The 26,687-nt window shown below is 39.2% G+C and overlaps 1 protein-coding gene across 1 annotated transcript in view; it reads left to right on the top strand.

The window, feature by feature from the left end:
- The window catches only part of CERS6 (ceramide synthase 6), a 322,915-nt gene that overhangs the window by 168,411 nt on the left and 127,817 nt on the right, over positions 1-26,687 (top strand). The window contains exon 4 of the mRNA XM_060302302.1: positions 8,727-8,784. Within this exon, the coding sequence (XP_060158285.1) occupies positions 8,727-8,784 (58 nt within the window). The remainder of the gene's footprint in view (positions 1-8,726; positions 8,785-26,687) is intronic.

Here is a 26,687-nt window from a genome sequence, read left to right as displayed (position 1 = left end):
ACTGGTGTTGGAAAGACTCATGGGAAGGGACAAATGCCAGCGATGCTGAGTTCCACCTGGCTGGGCACTTGACAAGGGAAGTCAACCTGGAGATAAAAGAATAGACCTCAATAGAGAACTGAAGAGAGAATCAGTAAAATTTGACTGCTGATAGAACTTATAAACAAAGCGTTAAAAAAAAGCACACCAATATCTAAATCATAGCTAAGTCTAAGAAATGGAGCACAGTAGATATAGAAGTCAGCATAAATGCAGACAATACCTGAAACATTTCCAATGGCAATTTTAGCCCTAAAAGCATGAATATAATGACAGGAAAAGAGTAAAATTAGTTATAATGCTTAGAAAAGGATGCTTGGGCTGATGGTACATAAAGAACAAGCCATTCATAGTTTCTAGGTGTGAGAAAAGAAAAAGAGTCATTTTATATGTTTTTACTGAACATAATTCTTATTCATGTTACCTTTTTTTTATAAAGAAGTATTTTTAAATACAGAGACTGATATAACAAAGACCCTCTGAGCTCTATCCAATCCTGTTTTAAAGGATTAAAATATTACAGAAGCAGCTGAGGCTCCCTGTATACCCCTTCTCTGTCTACTCTACCCTCCAGAGGCAATCTCTATCCTGAATTTGGTGTTTATATTTCCTTCTTTATTTTTATGCTATATATGTGTGTGTATATAAGTATATATATTCATGAAAGATATAGCGTTATTTTGCATATTACCAAACTTACGTAAGTGCTTAACCTGTTCTTTGAATCAGTGGTTTAGTGAAGACAGTTCTGCTCAAATTAAGTTCACCTTTGCCCTGGAAATGAAGTGAATAGGTTTGACTTACCTCCAACCTCAGTGATTGCATTGATAAGACTTGCTTGTCAAACAGAGAACCAGCTGAGCAGATGAGGAAAACTATTTGGAGTCACAGAGTTAATTATTGATGGAGATAGAAATAATTTCAGGAAATGTTTGCTTTATGGCAAAAACTCAGGTCTGCATAATCAGTCCATGGGATGAGTCACATCTTTTCCCCTAGCTAGAGTTTTTCTTTGGATTCCTAAACTAATGAAAGTTTGAAGGCTATTCTGGGAAATTAGATTGTATACCAGAGTTTCCAAAAAAGGAATCTTCAATCTCACCTTTGTTTCATTCTTTAAGCTATATGGGATGTTTTTCAAACTAAAGTCAATTTACTTTCTCCCTAGTTGATGAACATCTCTATTGTGCTCAAGTAATACAATTAGTGTCCCAGTAACAGCTTGAAAAGGAGAATACTGACTTAAAAATCATTACGTCTTAAAAAAAATGTTCTCAGTTGAAACCTACCAGTTATTTAACTAAGACTTTGAGTCTATCTTAATTTCAAAATCCTGTGTTCTAAATGTAAAGAAAACTCATCTTTTGGGGGAGGTATTTTGGCTAAAAGCCTGTGGAACAAGAAAGAAATATGTGTCTGCATCATAAACATGATTCAATGATGCCTGATGGCTTTGTTAGACTTATTAAATGCAAAATATAATTGAGGGGCCTTATTTTGTTCTACAAACCAAGAGTCCAGCCAACCCACCAACCATCCAAACAAACAAATAGAAGTCTGACACCTGTGGCTTTGTAAAAAAAAATTTAGGTTTTGGCTTAATTTGTGAAATGTGTTGTCTGTGCACTAATGGACATCACACTACCTCCTTAGAGAACTGGCAGTGTATCAGGTGTCTGCCGAGTATTTTCTGAAACTTATGGTGTCGTTGTCTGCTTCTAGTCTTGACTTTAAGGCCATAGGGACACAAGATGTGAACAAAGGAGACCTGGTGTGAAAACTGGGGAGACCTCTTTTCTTTCACCAAGTTACCTGGGAATGTAGAGAAGTTACACATTTCTTTGAACCTGATGTTTTCATCGGTAGAACAAGGGTGTGGATGGACTCCCAGGGATCACTGAAGAACAAGGCTGTTCGGTAGAACAAGACTGTTAAGAAAAATTTGTGTTTGAACACGTAAAAAATGGGAGATGGATAACTCTGATTTATATATACAGAAATATACTGATGTTACAATAAGACACCCATAAGACCAAATCCTTGCCCTCGGTGAGCTATTGTCCTACTAGGATATGCAGCATTCACTCATGACACCAGCTCTAACTAGGACTGTAGCCAGGTCATTTCACCTTGAGTGTGTGCTTTACGTTTGTGGAGAAAGGAAGAGAAGACAACAGAGAAAGTCTTACTTGTCCTCCTGCCATAGTATCGAAAAGGAGCTTGAAAGTGGAGGCTGCAGCTGTCAGAGTAACTCCACTGATTTTGCCTAATGTGATAGGAGAAAGAGCTATAGAGTAATGTTCTTGGTGAAAAAAAAGAAAAAGAACCTTCTATTTTAACTTTTGTGTTAAAATAAAGAGGCGATATTTAGTAGAAAGGAATGTGGTCTCTGGAATCAGATTGCCTGGATTTGAATCCCCAAATTCATTACTTGCTAACTGTTTTTTGTTTTTTTTGCGATATGAGGGCCTCTCACTGTTGTGGCCTCTCCCATTGCGGAGCACAGGCTCCGGACGCACAGGCTTAGCGGCCATGGCTCACGAGCCCAGCCGCTCCGCGACATATGGGATCCACCTGGACCGGGGCACGAACCCGCGTCCCCTGCATCGGCCAGTGAGCCATGGCCGCTGAGCCTGTGCATCCAGAGCCTGTGCTCTGCAACGGGAGAGGCCACAATAGTGAGAGGCCCGCATACCGCAAAAACAAACAAACAAACTAGAAAACAACTCCAGAAAGTTTCAAAAAGCAAAATTTGAATTTGCCACGTACTAGCAACTATTTACATAGCATTTACATTGTATGAGGTATTCTAGAAATGATTTAAAGTATACAGGAGAATGTGTATAGGTTGTATGCAAATACTACACCATTTTATATAAGGGGTTTTAACATCCTTGGGTTTTGTTATTTGATATTGATATTTGGAATCAATGCCCCATGGACACTGAGGGACGACTGTATCAATATACAAAGTTTATACTAATTTATTTCAAAATATATTCTCATTTATCAAACTCCATAATTTCACTTTGTTTGTAATAATTTGCAAGATATAGTGGCATGTTTATATTAAGTATTAAATTTTATGAAAAACAGATATAAGCCCTACTTCACTCTTCTTTATGTATTTGATAAGCAATGATTTTTTTTTTCTTACCTTAGATTATGGAACAGCTAGAATGGAAATGTCTCAAAATTAATAAATTCAATCAGAATCAAAGGAACTATATGCTATTTTTTGTGTGTCCTAACAAGGTATTTTAGTTTTTCACTCAATACAGTATTTTTTTTTTATTATTTAGACCATTCCAGAGTTGACTTTCTTTGATTCCAAATTCCTCCTGTTTTGGGTCATGTAAAAAATTGTTAGCAGCATTTGGCATGTCTTTTCCCTTTCCTATACAAATTTTGCACAGTTTATGGAAATAGTTGATAAAACTATTTGATTAAGGACAATTTTGCTTAAAATAAAGCCAAAAGTAGAGAAGTCAAGGGGAGTACTCATACCGTTAATAAAAATTCAGATGTCAATTTAGGAGCTATTTCTCATCAGACACTCTGTTTGCTGTCAGAAACACAAAGATAAGTAAGATTCAGTCGCATCCACTTGGAACTCACAAGCAAGTCAGAGGTTTGTGGCTGTAATCAAAGACGAGGTAAGGAGGTAAGAAACACACCGTCAGAGAATTACAATGCTTTCAGTGTTGCAACATTGAGAAAAGGTGGCTTTTTGGTGTAACTAGCATTTGACACAAATCCCAAAGGAGGCATAGTGTTGCAGTACATGGACAGGATGAGTGGATAAGATGGAGAAGGGCGCCCGGATAATAACTGGTGACTTTAGTGGACAAGCTCAGTATTGTTTAAGGGCCCTGGTATTGAAAAGAATCCCCAATGCAGTCCTTCCCTGTTTCCAGTTTTGCAAGCAGCCAGTTTCTATTCATCAGGACAGAGAGCGTTCTCATCACGTGGTGTCCACGAATGGCCCCTCGGTCAGAAACACCATTTCAGCTGAATACACTGTCTTCAGTTTTCAGGTGTATAAAATCAGGAAGAGGCAGCAGAGCCTAATGCTTAAGAGCTGGGATGTTGAAGCCATGCTGCCTGGTCCGTAGTCCCCGTGCTCTCCCTCTCTAGCTGTGTGACCTTTGGGCAAGTCATTAAACCGCACTGTGCTTGTTTCCTCGTCTGAAAAAAACTAGGGATGTTGTTAATAGGACCTACCTTGTTGTGTGGAATAGTTTCACTAAATGACTTTCTACTTGTAAAGTGCTTAGAACAGCTGCTAGCACAGAGCAAGCACTCCAGAAATGTTGTAAAGAAAACGGCCCATGTGCTACCTTCCTCTCTCTAGGATGGTGTGCTGAGTTGAGCTCAGGGGGCTGCTCTGGCTGTCTTTCTCTGCTTCTGTCTCCTCTATAGATTAGGACCTGCCACGTGGGTGACACCTGGCAGTAAGACACAAGACCTCAACGCTCTGATTCCCTGCTTTTATGGCACATTTTAGTAGTCTTGATTTTCACAAAGAGCCCTTTCAGCCTTGTTGCATAAGGACAATAAACCAGATTCAGTGGGTGGTGGTTTTTACTAGCTTTCCATTCTAATTTTCAGGCCTGATGGATATAAGAGATTTCCATGTCCAAATATATGTAGTGGGACACATCTAGGCAGAGAAATGCACGTGAATTCTGTGGAATTTGAGAGGGGGCTTTCGAGTCAGTGCTGCACTAGGTTTGTGTCCTGGTTTTGCCACTTAGCAGCAGTGTGGACTTGGGCAAGCTAATCCCTAAGGCCTCTCTTCCCAATAGAGGTTCCTAGCAGAGTTGCTTCCTCGTCTGGAATCTTTCTGGGACTCTCTGGTGATTCTGAGTATTCTCCACCCACAGCTTGGGACCCACAGCTCCTGGTTCTGCAACCAGGCTCCAAAATGGGGTGGCTGTCCTCACTCCTGTTTTCTGAGTACTTTTGAGTTTATGTTTTCCTTAACAAAATTCCTCTTCTTCCTGTTTAGTGCTACATTCATAAAGGCACACAGGTAAATTCATGCATTCACATTGCCATCTTTAACCAGGCATCATCTTTAAGTTTTTAAAGAAACATTCTTTAACTATATTTCTCTTAGCATGACAATGGTTTCTTTTTTTTAATTTTATTTTTTTATACAGCAGGTTCTTATTAGTTATCGATTTTATACACATCAGTGTATACATGTCAATCCCAATCTCCCAATTCATCACCCCCCCAGCCCACCCCCCATGGCTTTCCCCCCTTGGTGTCCATACGTTTGTTCTCTACATCTGTGTCTCTATTTCTTTTTGTTTGTTTGTTTGTTTGTTTGTTTGCGGTACGCGGGCCTCTCTCTCACTGTTGTGGCCTCTCCCATTGCGGAGCACAGGCTCCGGACGCGCAGGCTCAGCGGCCATGGCTCACGGGCCCAGCCGCTCCGGGGCATGTGGGATCTTCCCGGACCGGGGCATGAACCCATGTCCCCTGCATCGGCAGGCGGACTCTCAACCACTGCGCCACCAGGGAAGCCCTCTCACTCATCTTTTGAACAGTCACTAATTGATGGGGTGGAGGGATTCTCCTGCTGCCTCAAAAAGTATCATTCATGACAGAGAGCTGTCTAGGTTTCTGACTGGCAGATTTTTGCATTTCTGTACAAATGGCAGAAAGTGGAGACAGGAAGATATACTAAGATTTTCCTACTTCCTTTTTTAACACCCATAGCTTGTTTCTTGTTGCCTCTAATTACATTTTTTAAATCTAATTTTATTCTTTTTTTCTGCTGTAAAATTCTCTGATTCTTGTAGTAGGCTGAAGGTAATTTCTTCCTTTTTTGTGGTTGCATCCACCTTTCTTTTCATAGATATTATAGTGGGAGGTTGAGAGAGGCTGTATCAGGGGCTGGTAGCTAGACACCATTTAAAACTGTAACTTACATGAAACTACACAAATAAAAAAAGGACTTTCCGAATGTGGCAAAATGCTTGAAAATTTTGCTTCTGTAGATATTTTGTGGAAATAATGTCTGCCTTATAGATATTCATCACAGGTTGTTATTCAAATGATGGAGGCATTCATGTTCCTGTAATACAACCTATGTCTTATGAAAGCGGGGTTATTTTATGAAAGAAAATGTAGTTACATGAGTGATTGTAGGGATTTCAGTGACTTCCATAAAGTTTTTTGTTATCCATAAAAACTGCCTGATCTGAGTGTCTTAGATCTGAAACAGCTGTTATAAATCATTTAATCTAGGAGTTGCAAATTCAGTTGTCTTCAGGGACCAGAAAAATGACTTGCAAATGCATGAAGTTGGTTGGTTTAATACCATCAGGAGTGGGAGGGACTCGAGAGAAGTGGAGATTACTTGTTCCACCAAATCCTTAGGCCATCAATATATCAAAACAGTGTAAATATCAAAAACAGTACAATAGGGCTTCCCTGGTGGCGCAGTGGTTGGGAGTCCGCCTGCCAATGCAGGGACACGGGTTCGTGCCCCGGTCAGGGAAGATCCCACATGCCGCGGAGCGGCTGGGCCCGTGCGCCATGGCCACTGAGCCTGTGCGTCCAGAGCCTGTGCTCCGCAATAGGGGAGGCCACAACAGTGAGAGGCCCACGTACTGCAAAAAAAAAAAAACCCCAAAAAACCCAGTATAATATAAACCCACTCTCCCATTATAGAGATGGAACTGAGATCAAGGGATATTAGTAGATTTGCTCGAAGTTAGGAGAATTTATGTATCTCGACCAGAACCAGCTATATAATTTGCAGGGCCCAATGCAAAATAAAATATGGGGCCCCTTGTTCAACAATTACTAAGAATTTCGAGATAGTGACAGCAAAACATTAAACCAAGCATGGGACCCTGTGTAACTGCACAAGTTACACACCCTTGGAGCCATCCCTGGTCTTAACTTCTGATTTAGAATTTGTACATCCCAACAGAAGGAAGCACACAGATACTTTCACCCATAACCACCAAAAATTGATAATGGAGATGGGGTTAAAATTAAGTCCTTGACATATATACACTACCAAACGTAAGGTAGATAGCTAGTGGGAAGCAGCCGCATAGCACAGGGAGATCAGCTCGGTGCTTTGTGACCGCCTGGAGGGGTGGGATAGGGAGGGTGGCGGGGAGGGAGACGCAAGAGGGAAGAGATATGGGAACATACGTATATGTATAACTGATTCACTTTGTCATAAAGCAGAAACTAACACACCATTGTAAAGCAATTATACTCCAATAAAGATGTAAAAAAATATATATCAATAATAAAAAAAAAGGATAATACCAAAAAAGAAAAAATTAAATCCTTGACTTTGATACTGCAGTATATGAACTGCCCTTCCTTACAAGAGGGCTTTTTTTTTTTTTTTTTGCGGTACGCGGGCCTCTCACTGTTGTGGCCTCTCCCGTTGTGGAGCCCAGGCTCCGGACGCGCAGGCTCAGCGGCCATGGCTCATGGGCCCAGCCGCTCCGCGGCATGTGGGATCTTCCCGGACCGGGGCACGAACCCGTGTCCCCTGCATCGGCAGGCGGACTCTCAACCACTGCGCCACCAGGGAAGCCCACAAGAGGGCTTTTATAAGAGGTTTTAGAATCGTTGCTTTTTGTTCCTTCCTGAATTCAGGCTTTATGGATGATTAGTTGATGATTTTCAACCCTGCAGTTCAAAGCTCTTCTCTCAGTGTTAGTTCTGACATGAATTCCAGCATGTTTGAATACGAGACTTCATATAACTTATATACATAGTGTGTGTATATATACGGTTACTACAAAAAAACTCTTACCCTGGTACTCAATTCCCGATTTTACTTCTTATATTTTCTGAGTGTGAATAGCTATGCCTTTAAAAACTGATTGATTTCACTAAATAGCATTCCTGAGGTCATGCTGTTCATGGTACCTTGGGTTACAAGTTGTAAATGAACACAAAGGAGAACAAGACTAGTCAACTTTAATTTGTCAGGAGGCAAATTGCTTTTCGTGTCTGCAAAGTCTCGTATTTTAAAAGATTTAAACATTCAATTCATTTGTCACTGAAAGGGAACTTAAAATTTTTTCCTCATTAAAAAAGTGAATGTCTAACAGGTAGACATAGAGTTTGGGATGGTATAAGGTTGTTGTTAACAGTTGCACATCAGATGAATGATTTGGATGCCAAATGGGTTCTGTCAGCAATATCCAGAAAGATGCCAATAAAAATTAGTTAAAAGATGAAGGAAAAATATGTTACCTGATTTAAAAATGTTATACCTTTTATTTTTAAAACAAATATGAACAGAAGTTAAATCATTTACTTAATATCTGAAATAGGCAAAGAATTCAAAGCTATCTTATATACCTTCATGTTTGTAAAATCTGTTCGTTCATGAGCGATGAACAAGAGGAAATTCACATGTTGGTAGAAGAGAAGATGGGTAAATACAATAACTGAGTGAAAGAAAATTTTTTATGAATGTAATTATTAATATTTTAAATATTTGCAGTATGCCATGCACATAAGTGTATGTGTTTAGCCAGAACTGAAATCGCTCATTAAGTTTAATCCCTGGTTGGGGCAGAGGTGTGTGTAGGGGGGGTTCATTTAACAGACTTTTTTCACTCACGTGTTTCAAAATGTGCTGTGAAATATTTAAATTGAATATCATAGAATTTTTTTTAAACTTTCCACAGGTGGAAATTTTCATTTGGCCTTTATGTATTTACCTATGGAGTCCGGTTCCTGAAAAAGGTAGGCTCTGTCAAGTTACTTTATGTAATTCTTATGTAACTGTAAGCCTCTATCATTTTTTATGTTGTGGCAGTAGTAGAATTGTAAACAGTCATAACACACTTGCTAAGAATTATTTGTACATTTTTCTTTGATTTATAAAAAGATTGGCCGTTCATTCTTTGTAGTAAACAACTTTCAGGCATCTGCCGAAAATAACTTTTGAAAATAATTTGTTTTTCCAGTGATAGATGTTACTAAGCGTATTGACCACGCTAGTTGGTTATTTGCTACCTATGGGCATTAGAACCTTATAAAATCCATCTCAGGCTTGGAAAGAATTTCGAGTTTCCACATCACACATCACACAACTTGAAAGAATCACTTTTGGCATTTTGTGTTATCACTGTAGCCTTTATCAGTAGAAATTAGAGTTTAGTGTCTTGCAAAGCTACCAACAGGGTAACACCAACTGCCAGTGGAAAATTCAATTCCTTTTATAGACTGTGTTCCCTGGCTGCTGTGTTGCTTTTCTGCATGAACAAAGGCACCTTTACCTATGAAAGCAATTCTTTGAGGGCGTCATAGTCTTTTTCTTCTTGATTTCAGTGCTTAATGGCACTAGTAACAAGTTAGGCTGCTTAACTTCAAGTCTCACGAAGACGTTCTCACAGTCATGCCATAGTGAGTTGGCAGAAAATGGGAAATTATTTTTTAAAATGTTTTACGGTATTACCCTTTAAAGTGATATCAGTGTTATCTTTATTTAGCAAAAAAATTTCAAACTGGGGCATTGGGCCAAGTGGCACGCCTTACTAGTAAATTCTCATGTCAATGTTGATATGAAAATTGCAAATACGTTTTCATTTTTCAAGTCTGAGTTGTAAGATATTGTCCGCCCGTGGCAAATTCTATTATAAATAATAGTTGTTTCCCAATATCATATTTTCCTAGAGGAAATAATTCTTTTTACTTGTCTTTTCCTTTAGTAACTGCAGTTATTTGTCACTTAATAAGACTACATGGCCCAGAGGTCACTTGAATAGATTTAAAAGAATGAACTTCACTCTGTAAGATTTCTAAGTATGAAGACATTCTCAACTGGGGTAAATAAATGTGGTGGAAAGTGCTTATTTTGGAACCCTACTGTTCTAGTTTTCAGATTTATGTATCTAGGGGAAAAAATAGAAAGAATGGCTGTAGAGCTTTTATGCTTCCAACTTGACTACCTTGGAAGAGGAAATAGCTTTGGATGGAATTTCAGCTGACATGGGAGAGCTGGGCTTCATGGGAATGTCGAGTTGCTAACTGAGGTCACGGTTTGGAATTCACGTCGGGTTCTGTTGGTGCAGGGCTTTGATGGTGAGCAAGGAGAGCTGGTGAAAGCCAGGAGCACTTCTTTGCCCTTTTGCCTAGATCTGCAGGATGTGGTCTCTTTTAAAAGCTTTCATTCAGCAAGCCTGGCCATCTGTCATCAGAACAGGAAACGCTTTGACACTTAGCTCTGCTTCATTCCGTCCCTACACAGACTGAATGGAATGAGAGTAGTTTTCATCCCCTAGTCCTCCGTGGCTCTGTAGAAGGCAGTAAAAGGGCTTGTCAATAGAATGTTTGCCTGGAAATCGTTGTTCCTTAAACTGTAACAGTTTCCTTTCAGCTGCCTCTAGATATAACAAATGCTTAAAAATGAAAGGAGAAATAGATGTTGTTCTTCTTGTTGGATTAATTTGTATTTGGGGTTTCTTCCTTTGATACTCTCTAAGAAGCACTCAGTTTTGGATGAGCTGTACGGTTTAGTGTCTAGTCATACTGCGAGATAGAAAAGTGTGCATAGACTCCATATGAGCTAACTGTGAAGGACTTCATAAGCTATCTTGTCCAGCTCTTTCATTTCACAGCTGAGGAGGCAGATGTCCAGAGAGGGTAGATGGCATTCCACAGGTCATACAGTGAGTTTAGGAAAGGGCTGAAGCTCAAGTGAAATGCACACTGCTATCTCTTATCCTAGTACTTCCCCCACTTTCCCAGCCCACCTTAACCTCATGACTTCCTTTAGTTAAGTTAGCAAACTTAACCTAATGTAGTCGTTGTTTCTGTTTTGAACTTTAAATACTTACCTTAACGGATATTTAAAATATATTTCTGTTAACTTGTTGGAATGGACAATATATTTGCCCATCTAACCAAAAGGAAAAGAAATTATTATGAAGGCAGCACCAGAAATAGTCAAAACAAGGTAATTCCAATTTTCACAATACCCTGAATGTTTTAAAATAAAATAGCAGGGTAGTGGACCAATTTTAAAATATCAAAGGCCACAGCTGCTTCTTATTCCCAGCATCCAAAATGTGGATCATTACATGTGCTGTTAGAAAAATACCTAGGCAACTTGCACTGTCCAATTTTCTTCTGCTTTTAGGTCAAATGAATCTGATGCGTCTCATCTTCTAGGGTGTATTAAGTAACCTTAACTACCCTTTCTACCCTGAAATTCTGTGCTCCCGTTAAAGAGATATTTACCAAATGCAAAGTACCACGCACCCATGATAGAGAATCTTAAAAAATAAAAAACAAATCAATTAATAAAAAATTTTGAAAACCATAGAATTTTAGATGGAAATGTTATCATGCCTCTCATCGAAATACCTCATTTTATAGATGGGGCTATGAGGTATCAATCTCTAGTATAAGAATAGCTTGAGTTTTCTCTGCCATATTCAAATACATTCAGGCTGAATACTTAAATTTTATTAAACGCTGTTAACCTTTCCAATTTGAATTGGCTTAATCCTGTGGGGAGAACGCATATATTTTCCTGGGTTTACCAAGTCATCGTAGATTTTCAGTGTATATATATGACCGATTTAAGTGCCCTCAGTTTAAAAATATTCTTTGTATTGAGAAATAAGGCAGTTGAGAGTTTTTAAATACATATAAACTAGGTTTATGTCAGTACACGCTTGTGCTGTCTTAGTCTGAACCCTCTGAGAAACAGACACCAAGAAGAGATTAAATGTGTAAGAAATTGATTAGGGGAAGTGTCTATAAGAGAAAATGGGGAGGGAGTTGGCCGGGAGGCTGGAAGAGCCTTCAGACCACAATGTATGTCTGACTATGTGTGCGGGAGAGAGGGAAAGAAGGAAAGTGTGGGTGAGCCTCTAAGACTGCTTGCTGTGCCTTTCTGAGAAAAATTCAGTCAGGCCACTGGGCAGTCCTGGAGCCACAGTTGATCATCAAAGGAGACCTGTGTCTCCAAGAAATGGGCTTGCTGTAGTATTCCTGTTGTGCTCAGTCATAGACTGCCAGCAGCCTGCGGGCAGCAGGGCCTTCATACAAATACTGCTGTGGATTTTACTGCACAGCAGCGGGGCCCTGAGTCAGCCACACTCCCACCAGTACAAGATCTAACAGGTGCATTCTCATGGTTGCCATGTGTGCTTAATTTTTAAAATATTCCAGCTTTTCTTCAGAAAGGATACATCATGGAATAAGACCTTATGCCACATAGAAATGGTTTTCATATGCAAGGTATCTAGAAGCATAGAGAAATATTTATCTATTGTCCTTTTTTTAAATTTTATTTTATTATTTTTTAATACAGCAGGTTCTTATTAGTTGTCTATTTTATACATATTAGTGTATACATGTCAATCCCAATCTCCCAATTCATCCCACCACCACCACCCCCACCGCTTCCCCCCCTTGGTGTCCATACATTTGTTCTCTACATCTTTGTCTCTATTTCCGCCTTGCCTTTTTATCATTTTATTTACTGTGCGTTGATTTCCCCTCCATTATGTCATAATTCCTGTAGTTGATGTGTGAATGTATCTTTGGAGCAAGACACAGTCTGACTTCACACATGAGTTGTCTCAGGGTCCCGGGCACTTACCTCCCTCTTGTACTGATCCAGTTTGGGTGATAAGTTATGTGGTCATCCTATGAATAGTTCTGTAATAAAGGATGAAATAATTGGCCCCATATTTTCAGACACCCTGTAAAGAAAGCATGTTTGTGTGTCATGTATATGAAATCAACAAAATGTTTTCTGTAGTTTCGTGATGACAGATAAGAGGATGAGCCTCATTTATGGTGAGGGGCTAACAGGTGTACATATATGTCGTCTTTGCTTTCTCAGCTCCGAGCCCCCTTTACAGATAGCAGTTAACTCTGATGATGGAAGTAGACCCTAGAAGGCATTGATCTTACAGACATGTCACTGAGCTATTAAGTAAAGTCATTGTTGGGTTAGTAGGAAATATTTAAATAGTTGAAAGACATAAGCCTGTCTCAATAGTCTGCTCCTGTAATTGCTGACACAAGTGACCCTTAGCCCCATGAATATGATTAACAGAGACAAGTACTTTCATGAAAGAAGACCCAGAATTACTTCAGGTGCTCTGAAGTCCCAGAGCACAAGGTACTCGTACAGAGTAACACATTTTTCTAGGTCTTGAAGGGGACCATATGTCAAGCCTTTAAAAATAGAGTAAGTTATCTCTCATTTACTGTTACCTTTTTTTCTCGTTTGTAGATGGAGGTTTATATTGAGTGGAGTTCTTTGAATACTTTTCTTTGGGTTTCTTTACTTATTTTTTAAAACTATAGTGTCACAGGAAGGTCATTAGATATATGTGCAATTGGGACTTAGGTAAATATTTTTTTCCATGTAATCTACATGTTAGGCTAATATATCTCCAACTTTTTGACCATATGGTGCATTTTATATCACAGTTTTGTACACATGCATGTGTATGATTAAAATAAAGGTTACTCAAAATATATCTATACCTAACCTCTGTATCAGTCGGGGTCCACGTTAGGAGACAGAAACTACAGGAGTGATTCTTGGGGTGACTGTAATGTGAAGAATCATTCACCAAGAGGGAGCCACCAAGACTATGTACTCAGAGCAATCGATCTGCTGTTTGCTACCTGTCTGCCATGAGATAAGGAGCTTGAATTGAATGTAAATCAACTCACTGCTTCTTTTTTGGAGAGTCTACCTCTGAAGGAAAGTCAGCTGAAATGAACAGCGCTCTTCACGATATAGTTAATTGACATTCTAATGAAACAGTAACAAACGCTTCAAGGACTGGCGCTCATCTGCCCACAGCATTTTGATCAGCGCTGCACTGAGGTATCTTGGACGTGGTAATGGCAGGAAGAGGCTACGGCTCTGAGGACGGGGGCTTATAGGAAGAGGCTGGAGCTATTGGAACCTAGATGCTCCAAGGAGGAGCCGTGGAGCTGGACAAGAAAGCGCTGACCAGCTGGTATGTCTCAGAAACCACAATGAGGCTGGTTCTGAGAATGAGGAAAAAGGGCAACCAGCTGCTACCACTGGGATGAACTGTCACTGCTGGGGTGCAGATGCATTGCTGGAGGGCCCAGTTAGGGTGGGGCTGAGGGAGTGGTGGTAAGAATGGAAGCAAAACAGAGAGGAGCACATTCGAGCTTCCTCTTGCAGTCTTCCCCCTCCCTCTAGTGCCTTCCTGGAGTCAGAACTCAGCGAGGGACTAGCTCCTTGGAGCCAGCTCAAGTGTCTCCACAAGATCTTTTTTTTTAACATCTTTATTGGAGTATAATTGCTTTACAATGGTGTGTTAGTTTCTGCTGTATAACAAAGTGAATCAGCTATACATATATCCCCATATCCCCTCCCTCTTGCGTCTCCCTCCCACCCTCCCTATCCCACCCCTCTAGGTGGTCACAAAGCACTGAGCTGATCTCCCTGTGCTATGCGGCTGCTTCCCACTAGCTATCTATTTTACGTTTCGTAGTGTATATATGTCCATGCCACTCTCTCACTTTGTCACAGCTTACCCTTCCCCCTCCCCGTGTCCTCAAGTCCATTCTCTAGTAGGTCTGCGTCTTTATTCCCGTCCTGCCCCTAGGTTCTTCAGAACCTTTTTTTTTTTTTTTTTAGATTCCATATATATGTGTTAACATATGGTATTTGCTTTTCTCTTTCTGACTTCACTCTGTATGACAGACTCTAGGTCCATCCACCTCACTACAAATAACTCAATTTCGTTCCTTTTTATGGCTGAGTAATATTCCATTGTATATGTGTGCCACATCTTCTTTATCCATTCATCTGTCAGTGGACACTTAGGTTGCTTCTGTGTCCTGGCTATTGTAAATAGAGCTGCAATGAACATTGTGGTACATGACTCTTTTTGAATTACGGTTTTCTCAGGGTATAGGCCCAGTAGTGGGATTGCTGGGTCAAATGGTAGTTCTATTTTTAGTTTTTCAAGGAACCTCCATACGGTTCTCCATAGTGGCTGTATCAATTTACATTCCCACCAACAGTGCAAGAGGGTTCCCTTTTCTCCACACCCTCTACAGCATTTATTGTTTGTAGATTTTTTGACGATGACCATTCTGACTGGTGTGAGGTGATATCTCATTGCAGTTTTGATTTGCATTTCTCTAATGATTAGTGATGTTGAGCTTCCTTTCATGTGCTTGTTGGCAATCTGTATATCTTCTTTGGAGAAATGTCTATTTAGATCTTCTGCCCATTTTTGGATTGGGTTGTTTGTTTCTTTTGATATTGAGCTGCATGAGCTGCTTGTAAATTTTAGAGATTAATCCTTTGTCAGTTGCTTCATTTGCAAATATTTTCTCCCATTCTGAGGGTTGTCTTTTCGTCTTGTTTTATGTTTTCCTTTGCTATGCAAAAGCTTTTAAGTTTCATTAGGTCCCATTTGTTTATTTTTGTTTTTATTTCCATTTCTCTAGGAGGTGGGTCAAAAAGGATCTTGCTGTGATTTATGTCGTAGAGTGTTCTGCCTATGTTTTCCTCTGAGAGTTTTATAGTGTCTGGCCTTAAATTTAGGTCTTTAATCCATTTTGAGTTTATTTTTGTGTATGGTGTTAGGGAGTGTTCTAATTTCATTCTTTTACATGAAGCTGTCCAGTTTTCCCAGCACCACATATTGAAGAGACTGTCTTTTCTCCATTGTATATTCTTGCCTCCTTTTTCAAAAATATGGTGACCATATGTGTGTGGGTTTATCTCTGGGCTTTCTATCCTGTTCCATTGATCTATATTTCTTTTTTTGTGCCAGTACCATACTGTCTTGATTACTGTAGCTTTGTAGTGTAGTCTGAAGTCTGTGAGCCTGATTCCTCCAGCTCCGTTTTTCGTTCTCAAGATTGCTTTGGCTATTCGGGGTCTTTTGTGTTTCCATACAAATTGTGAACTTTTTTGTTCTAGTTCTGTGAAAAATGCCATTGGTACTTTGATAGGGATTGCACTGAATCTGTAGTTTGCTTTGGGTAGTAGAGTCATTTTCACAATGTTGATTCTTCCAATCCAAAAACATGGTATATCTCTCCATCTGTTTGTATCTTTAATTTCTTTCATCAGTGTCTTATAGTTTTCTGCATACAGGCCTTTTGTCTCCCTAGGTAGGTATATTCCTAGGTATTTTATTCTTTTTGTTGCAATGGTAAATGGGAGTGTTTCCTTAGTTTCTCATCATTAGTGTATAGGAATGCAAGAGATTTCTGTGCATTAATTTTGTATCCTGCTGCTTTACCAAATTCATTGGTTAGCTCTAGTAGTTTTCTGGTAGCATCATTAGGATTCTCTATGTATAGTAGTATCATGTCATCTGCAAACAGTGACAGCTTTACTTCTTCTTTTCTGATTTGGATTCCTTTTATTTTTCTTCTCTGATTGCTGTGGCTAAAACTTCCAAAACTATGTTGAATAACAGTGGTGAGAGTGGACAACCTTTTCTTATTCCTGATATTAGAGGAAATGGTTTCAGTTTTTCACCATTGAGGCCGATGGTGGCTGTGGGTTTGTCATATATGGCATTTATTATGTTGAGGTAAGTTTCCCCTATGCCTACTTTCTGGAGGGTTTTTATCATAAATGGATGTTGAATTTTGTCGAAAGCTTTTTCTGCTTCTATTGAGATGTATCCACAATATCTTAATAACTAGCCCAAACTTCCCATTATGCTGCATTCTGTGATGTACTCTGACAACTTACTGTAATTTATTGTATTACATTTTAAAACTATGCAAATTGCCACTTATTATGTTGACTTCATAGCTAACTAGGGGTGAAAACGCTTTTGATGAATTGACTTGCCTGAGGCAAAAATCGCAGCCAGTCTTGTGGTCTTTAAAATTTCTAGGTTGGTTAAAAAAAAAAAAGTATTTGCAAACAAGTTTCAAAAATCTAGCAGTTCAAGGAATATTTTAAATTTTTATTAGTAAATTTACCTAACTAAGAAATACAAGTCATATCACTATGGGAGAACATTAAGTTAGAGGTCAGGATTGAAGTTTCAGTCTCTGTTCTGCCTGTTGTGCTTAATAGGACCTTTGTTCCCTGAAACCTCATTTTTTTCATGTGTGAAATGGGAAGATGATGCTTGCCCTGGCTTCCTCGGCTTGTGTGTAGGGATGCTGTGAAGCTATACTGTACTTGGAAAATGTAAGGCATAACACTAATTAGTGCTGATTTAGAGGGGGCTCTGTTGAGAACTATGAATGCCTATGTCTCCTGCAGTGCTTTGACATGAAGCTTTTGAATATTGTGCTGCTGGCGCCACCTAGTCCAGTGAGATCCTTTGTCATGACCATGCTTTGATGCTTGCAAATAAGTAAGTGCGCTTCCTGGAATGGAAATTATCTGGCGTGACCCAAGGAAATTGTCCTTCAAGGCTTCTCCTTACTGTATCTGCCTTTTCCCCTTCTACCTACATCTATCCTCTTGAATATTTTTTGATTCCCTCATACCTTTCCTTTGCCCTTCTGTGTCGACTTGTGGCTGGTATCCTATCTGAAGGGAACATTCTGAGGCCAGGGAGACACTGAGGATAATGTGATTCAGTGAGGACACTGAAGAAGGAGCCAGAAGACCTGGCATTAATCAGTTTTGCAACCTTAGGCAGGTTACTTAGTCTCTCTGGGACTGAATCGCTACAGCTCTAAAATCAGTAATGTAGACTACGTAACTATTTTTATTATTTTTCATTTGAGTATTTTTTAATATATATATAATGTAACATTTAAAAAACTCTTATCCCATAATTCAGTGAAGATTTTGAAATAGCGTATCATATGGCAAGCTGGTACCTGTGTAGAAAGCAAAATAGCGATATAGAAGAATCACCTTAAGTATGTTCATATACTGTGACTCAGCAATTCAACTCCTATGAATTATCCTGAGGAACAAATTATATGGAAGCAAAAAATATACATGTATAAAGTTATTATTGCAACTTAAAGAAATGCATATGTATATACATACAGATACATTTGCATGCAAATTATAGCAAATCCAAAACAGAATGTAAAACAATCCTAATGTCTAATATTAGAATTGTTTAAATTGTTATCAAAGTGGCAAAATAACATGCAACTACTTAAAAATAATAACTATAAAATTACTATATTATTTATAGTTCTAGTAAAATATTTAGTAGAACTTTACATGAAAATGAGTAACAAACTCATTTGTACATTTTGCTGTGATAATCATATATATATAGCAAATGGAATGTAATAGGTAAAAATGTTAAGTTTCCTTTTAGAGAGGAACTGTGGATGGTTAATATTTTTCAAATATCTTTATTAGTTTCTTTTTTATTAAAAAAGTTAACCCTGGGCTTCCCTGGTGGCGCAGTGGTTGAGAGTCTGCCTGCCGATGAAGGGGACACGGGTTCGTGCCCCGGTTCGGGAAGATGCCACATGCTGTGGAGCGGCTAGGCCCGTGAGCCATGGCCGCTGAGCCTGCGCATCCGGAGCCTGTGCTCTGCAACAGGAGAGGCCGCAACAGTGAGAGTCCCGCATACCGCAAAAAAAAAAAAAAAAAAAGTTAACCCTAAGATGTAGGAATTAGGGTGGAAATGATTATGCATAATTTATGAAATTGTGGGTTATGAGAGAGTTTGCAGTTGTAACTTTTAAAAAGGAGAACTTTTGTTTAAGTTGAATTCCACTTCAATGGCAAAGACATACAAAAGTTTCATCAAAAAGACTCCATCTGTTCCCATTTGCCTAGTCCTCACAGCCCTAATCTCTGGATTTTCTCTTGGGGGTTCCCTGAGATCTTATTGCCCATAATGCCCCAGAATGGGCCTAGCATAGACTTTCTAAGGAACTTTTTTAGTCTCCAGTGGGATTCTGGTAAGATTTAAGCTCTTTTTCAGATTTACATGGCCTATATTAGATAATCTGGAATTCTTCTCCATATAGTACTTTAAAATAAACTTCTCTTGCAGTGAAAGTCCCACCTCCTTTGAGTGGGGTAATGCCTTGAAAAAACACTGTTGGCTTAGTGCATAGCCAGGATGAAATTTTGCATCACTGATAATAATCATTATCATAATAATGATAGCTATACTGTGCTGAGCACTCACTGTGGGCCAGGCATTACGTTGATCACTTAGCATTCGTTCCTCATGTGTTATACAGTGTAACTTCTCATCCTTATGCATGAAGAAACCAAGACTAACAAAGGTTCAGTAATGTGTCCGAGGTCACATAGCCAGTCAGTGGCAGGGCTGAGATTTAAATCCAGGTATATTTGGCCATATAGTCTACTTGTATCCAGGTTTAATTACTCACTGAGTAGATCTTCTGGGTTGACGAGGATTAACCAGTGACCAAAGAAAAGCAAAGGCTCCCTCTTTGAACTGTATTCATGTTCAGAGCACAGAGTTAAATTTAGCGATTACATTCAGAAGGTCCAAATTAAGCATCATATTTGCTTCATTTTTCTGCTTTCAAATGAACTCACTTCGGCAAAGCCGAGAATTGGTGTATTCTTAGTATTTTGGGATCTTATTAGAAACTGTCTACTAATTTTCCAACTGGGTATAGTTGTCCCTTTTTATACAAACAAATAATGTAATTATGCCATACAATTTATTCTGTCCTTCTACGATGCTTAGTTTCTGCAATGTGACTAGTAAACTGTTAATACACTATTCATAGTAAGAACTTGATTGGGACAACTCAGTGTTTTCTGTAGCTTGGGAAATGTGAAATTGTTCATTGCCTAGAATAAATTAAAACTTGTTCAGGTGATAAAACCATTTCATCAGCCCTGAGGTTATAGCTTTTAGCTTTTAATTTAATGAGATGGCAATAGTTTGATTTTGGTTGTGTAAACTTTCCGTAAAGAGCATCAAGAAGCCTTTTACCCACGTTTTCGCTTTGTGTTCAGGCTTTGTCTTGAGAGATGGTCATTTCACACCCAAAGCTTTCTTCAGGCGTTGAGGTAGAAAGATTTCAGGACTTGCAGGAGTTCATGAAGCTGATGTGGGAGGAGGTGCTTGTGTGGATTCCCAAGTACAAGTGGCGACTGCTGCCCTACTAAGTGATACTTGCTCTTAGGTAGTTATTTATACAAGGGTTTGTAGACTTGGTGCCTGATCAAACCATGAATCTTATCTTTTCAGCTCCCACAATAAAATATCAACTTTTCAGAAACTCTAGAAATAAAGGGAAAACTAACTTATAGTTCAGAGGCTACTAAAATAACCCTGATTTAAATATGACGTTCATTATTAGACAGTGCCCTAAAGGCATAGACTTAAACTTCTCAAAAAGTTTAGAGCTGAACTTGACTGTGAAACACATTGGTCCTCATTTATATGCTGTAACAGAGCTAGTGCTACAGGCTTCCTTTGGCTGAGGGCAGTGGCTGAGAATTGGATTGCATTGCTATTCCTCTCCTGTTTCCATGGGGAATAGAAATCTAGTCACTCTCAGAAGAGTTCAGGTAATTTGGTACGAAATATTGATCCATGTATCAAAATCTGTATGTGCACATTCACTCTGCATTAGCTGAAGCCTCAGCTGACACTTAAAGGAAAATTCTTTACTGAATTCAAAAAAGAAAGCATTCTTTTTAAGGTTTGTTTTACTAAAATTTGAGAGCTAATGGCTTTCACATACAATGGTCATCATAATAAAACATTTTCCTCATCAACCGTAATGAAACAAACCAGATGTTCTTTGCTTAAAAACAACAGCTTTCTGGGAGAAGTAATGAGATTTTCTACTTCTGCAACTGGTGTTTTGTCTCTTCGGGGAAGACCCAATCTTGGCTGTGAGAGGTGGGGTGAAGGTACTTAGGACAAGGATATGGAGCAGAGCATCAGGCATTCCGAGCTGACCGGCTCATGCTCTAATTATAGCTGCACGTGCGGCTCTGAGAAACTGGCTCAAGGAGCATCTGGATACTGGCTCAGCCTCAGTTTTCTGTAAGGTGGGACAAATGGCTTAGGGTTTTGTTTGGTTTTTGCCGCCTTCTCCTTTATTAATGCACGTGAGACTAGGCCTCCCTGCTAGAGGCCATTGCCGTCGTTGTTTTAGGAATTTTTGAGCAGCAGTCTGGTGATACCAGTCACCTCGGAATGACTTTTCCAAAGCACAGGGAGGATGGCCATTTTGTCCTCAAGGAATTCAGGCTTCTATAAGGCAGTGAACCGTGGAAGGAATAAAATAATTTTTTCAGGCAGAATGAATCTGTAGTGACAGAGGTAGTTGTATGGGAGTGGGCAGGAGAGAGCCTGCTGGAGTGGTAAAAATCTTCTAGATCTTGGTCTGGGGGGTGGTGACATAGGTGTCTATGTCCTGACTATGTAGACAGGTGATGTTAAGTGTATACACATATAGACATATGTCAAGTTTCTGTACACTTAGGTTTGTGCACTCTAACTGTATGTCAGTTACACTTCAGTAAGAAAACTTAATAATGGTGTCTGGTCTTCCTGTAGCTGCCATGTAAAGCAGCCACTGCATGTTGCTGAGTGCAAATGTGGGCACAAGGCATTTGAGGATCAAAAGATGTTATTTAAAGGGCTCTTCCAAGAGCTTCTGCCTATTACTGATGGGAGGTACTGATCTCTGTTCATTTGTTCATTCTTTCATTCAGTATCTGTTGAGTATCTACCTATGACAAGGAATATGCTAAGCCTCATGGATATAACAGCAAGGCAGTCTGGGTCCCTGAGCAATATTATTACTGTTCTTCCCTTCTCTGGGATCATCAATGACATACGTATTTAATTCAACTTAGCTAACATTTATTAAACGTCTGCTCTGCCAAGACATAGTGGCAGGTGGAAGAGGAGAGGGAAGGAATAATCCCTGTCTTCCAGGATGTTATATGTATGGTAGAGGAGTTATAGTATGGTAGAAGAGTTAAGAGTTCTCTTTAAATACTTACGATATGAGACTTTGCGATAAATGATAGAAGTACAGAGTTCTGTCTGAGCACGGGAAAGGGATCCAATTAAGGGAATTGAAGAAAACTACAGAGAAATAGGATTTAGTCTGAGCCCTAATGAATGGGTTGCCATTGACAGGGGGGTTAGTGAAAGCATTCTTAGGCGGATAGAACAGAGTGGGAAAACTGGAAAAAACAAAACAAAACAGGGTCTGTTTGAGACTACATGATGGAGAAATTGGGAAATAAAACTGGTAATGTGTTTGGGGAGGACTTAACTGTTGTTTTAAAGAGATTGGCCTTTACAGCTGAAGAGGGCTTAGTTCTTCTCCGTGTCTTCATTGTAAAGAGACCTGGTGTTTGTGTGGAAGGGGCATCCGGCCTCCCCGCTGACCCGATCTACGGCCTCTCATCTTAGTAACACGTGACGCTACCTCTTCCTCATGTCTTCTTCGTGTTCCCTCCCCTTCTCTTCCACATACCCCAAGGGGTGAATGAATGGAGTGGGGAACTCTAAGGATAATGGTGGAGAGTCGGTTCAGTTACCTTCACCCTCCCAGCCTCATCCATCTATGAATGGCGGTGAAATTATATCCTTAACCCTCTCCAGCAGAGCCTAACCAGACACTGACATTACTATTCCTTCCATTACTGTTCTAACCCTCTGCAAGCAACATGATTGCTCAAACCACTCGTCTTCCCCTGTAGTCCCACTTCACCCCTCTCTGCCCAACTTGCTCACTGTCAGATTCCAGGGAGGTATCCTACCTGTTGGAGTATCATCTCCTTTTAGACATTTCTTTCAATTAAACTGGTTTTAGTCAGTTTAACTGATTTACTCTCATTTATTTCGTATTTTATTTTCATACAATTGTTTTTCATTGAAGTATGATTGACGTATTAAAAGTCTGTACATATTTAATGTATACATCTTGATAAGTTTGAAGATAAGTATATACCCATGAAATGTCACCATATACAGTGTCCTAAACTTATCTACCACCTCTAGAAGTTTCCTCCTTCCCCCCCTTTTTTTATAAGAACATTTGACATAAGACCTACTCTCTGAAATTTTAAAGTATAAAATATAGTACTGCTAACTCTGTGTACTATGCTCTGCAGTAGATCTCTAAGACTTATTCATCTTGCATAAGTAAAACTATGTACCCCTCTCTAATTTCTCCTTCCCCCAGCCCCTGGTAATCATCATTTTCTCTGCTTCGGTGAGTTTGACTATTGTAGATTCCTGGTAAAAGTGAGATCATGTAGTATTTATTCTTCTGTGTCTGGCTTATTTCCCTTAGCCTAATGTCTTCTAGTTCATACATACTGTCGGAAATTGCAGGATTTCCTTCTTTTTTTAAGGCTCCAGTGATATTGCATTGTATCTATATACATTTTCGTCATCCATTCACCTGTCAGTAGATATTCGTTTTCTATTTCTTTTGCTATTTTGAATAATGCTGCAGTGATCATGAATATGCAGATATCTCTTTGAGGTCCTCATTTCAATTATTTTGGGTATATACCCAGAAGTGGGATTGCTGGATCATATGATGTTTTTGAGGAATCTCCATACTTTTGTCCATAGTAGCTGTACCAGTTTACATTTCCACCAGCAGTGCACAAGGGTCCCCTTTTTTTCCACATCCTTGCTTATTAGGACGGTTATTATCAGAAAAACAAAAGATCTTTTGTTTTTCTGATAATAACCGTCCTAATAGGTGTGAAGTGATACCCCATTGTGGTTTTGATTTGCATTTTCCTGATGATTAGTGATATTAAGCATCTTTTCATATACCTGTTGGCTACTTGTGTGTCCTAAGAGAAATGTCTATTCAGGTCTTTGGCCCATTTTTGAATAGAGTTTTTTGCTATTGAGTTGCAGGGGAGTTCCTTATGTATTTTGGATTTTAACCCTTTATTTATTAGATGTATGACTTACAAGTACTTTCTCCCATTCCGTAGGTTGCCTTTTTCACTTTGCTGATTGCTTCCTCTGTTGTGCAGAAGCTTTTTGGTTTGATGTGGTTCCACTTGTCTATTTTTGCTTTTATTGCCTGTGCTTTTGGTGTCATAACCAAGAAATCATTGCCAAGGCTAGTATTAAGAAGCTTTGGCCTTGGATTTTCTTCTAGGAGTTTTACAGTTTCAGGTCTTACGTTTAAAGCTTTAATCCATTTTGATTTTTGTGATGATATAAGGTAAGAATCCAGTTTCATTCTTTTGCATGTGGATATTTGGTTGTCCCAGCACAATTTATTGAAGAGACTATTCTTTCCCCATTGTGTATTCTTGCCTCCCTTGGTTTATTTTTGAGGTTTCTGCCCTAGCTTCCTGTAGAGACTGCACTGAACAGACTCCCCAGCTTTTCCTCTGGTTATCAGCACCTCTGACAAAGGCAAACAGGACAAAAAACTGTCCCATAGTCTCTGTGTTTTTCCACTGCTCTAACCACTTTTGTCTTACTCTGGCTGGTCCCATTGCTACCACTGGGTTCACTTTTGTAGCATCACTTACTTAGAATGACCTTCCTCATCCTAACTCAAAGCCTACCAGCCCTGATTCTTCACAGATCCACCTCACTATGGAAAACCTATAACTTAAAGCCCTTTAAATCTCTCATTTAGTGCACATATTGCATATATGTAAAACACCCAGCTTGGTCCGTGAGCCATGAAAGGTGTTCAATAAATAGGAGTTATTGTTATCATTATTGTATAATATCATCCAGTACTTAAGTAGTAAGTGTCTAATCTGTGTACTTTCATCTCAGATTTCTTTCCATCTAGTTCTATAAGCTGCTCATTTCCCCATGCTGCCTAATATCCTGCTAAGAATACAATAGAGAGTTCACAAAAACTTGAGTAATAAAATTAAAAATATGCAACTTTGCTATTTCATAACAGTTTTATTTAAAAGTTTTGGGAAAAAGAACTTAAAATTAATGACTGAAATCAAATATGGAGATTAGCTGAGAATTTTCACTGTTTGTGGTTACCCTATTTCCCATTAGTATTGTACAGAAGGTTGGCAGTAAAATTTAATAAAATTAACTTCTTTCCCTGAACTGGTAGGTAGTTTGAATTCTGGCCAAACTCTCTCTCTCTTATGTGATTAGTACATCCAACCAGATCTACCCTTAGAGTGTTAGTTTTGAGTAGTTGGTTGGGGATTTCCAGTATTTTTGTCTTATGTCTAAAGGAGCGTGTGTGTGTGTGAGTGTATACAATCCAGTTAGTAAAGCTGTGGTGACTGATACCCAGGGTCTCACTGCTAGGAGCTGACTGAAGGATGCGCCAGGAAGTCTAAGGGATTCCATTACTACAGTGTGTGAACAGTGTATGCAGGTGCATCAGACTAATTCTCAGGTCCCCAAACTGAAAGATCAAGTATTCTCCACTCTCCTTTATAGTACATAGTATCCTCGTGATACCATGAAATGGCAGAGTGGAGAGTAACCATTCGCATTACACCTTCTTGTCTTTAATACAGTCAGGCCCATCTTGCTCAAGGTAAATTGGTAATATTCTAGCAATTGTTTCTATGGTGACTTGGGCACTAGTGGGACATTTAGTAACCACAGTATAAGTAAACATAGTCTGTTTTCCCAGGCAATAGCACTTTTGTGAGTTGCCAGCTTCTCCTTTGGATGTGTTCCTCTCCGTAGCAGATCCTTGATTAGGGAGTTAAAAGTAAATATAAAATATCCTAACAGAGATTCTTAACAGGGTGCATGGTATTCAGCATAAGCAAAACAATTATATTTGGCACCAGCTATTCCAATACAAATGGAGGTAATACCTAGACTGCCACGCTCTGTGTGTGTGTGCGTGCACCTGAGCGTCGTTGGTATATGAAGTGTGCGCATGCATCATTGGTATATGAGGTATGAATCAAGAAATAGCTCTTCTCACTTTGTTCTTAATCATGGCTCCTATCACCCTCACCTCAGCTTTTTTCTTAAACTAATGGTTGAAGCTGTAAAGAAATTGAGAAAAAGTGGTGCTTTGCTAATTTTCTTGATTTCATGTGAATTATGAAAAAAGGGCCATGTAAAACTGAAATTACTAAATGCTATGGATGCAATTTGATTTGGGACCTGTTGACCTAATTTACAAGGTCCAAGGCTGGGAAATGAGTTCCCACTAGCCTTCCTTGTTAACCAGTCTTTTAACCTCTGACAGTGGACTCCTCTACTTGATTTCTGCGTAATGCAAGAAGTACTGATAAGCACGGAGTGTGGTCAACAGAGATTGGCAAAATGATGATTGCCAGCTACTACCACAAAGAAAAAGAGTGCTACAGATTCCTTACATAACTTCTGTAGCCCCATAGATGAGAGTGTAGGAATTAAAAACAGAGTTTAGATTTTGATTCTAGTTGATTACTGTGATCATCTTTTATCAACATGTGACACATTAATTAGTCATTCAATCAATAGATGCTTGTATTAATAGTATGAAGTCTGGCTTTCTAAAAAATAGGTGTCATGTAGTAATATTGTGCAAAAGTTGTACCTAATGGCTCTTTTTAGGTATCAGTTTGGAAATGCTATTCTTTTCCTTTTATAAGTTCCTCCTGACATACATTTGAATTAAAAAAAAAAATCACACAGTACAACACTGAAGGTTTTATCCTCAGGTGTTGAACGTGGCGATTCTAGGCCAAGAAATTGATAGAAGTACAGAATGGACTCCTTCTGAATGAT

Source organism: Globicephala melas, chromosome 7, assembly GCF_963455315.2.
Source record: "Globicephala melas chromosome 7, mGloMel1.2, whole genome shotgun sequence".
Taxonomy (NCBI): domain Eukaryota; kingdom Metazoa; phylum Chordata; class Mammalia; order Artiodactyla; family Delphinidae; genus Globicephala; species Globicephala melas.
The sequence above is the reverse complement of the archived record's forward strand: the minus strand, read 5'-3'. Positions and strand labels throughout refer to the sequence as shown.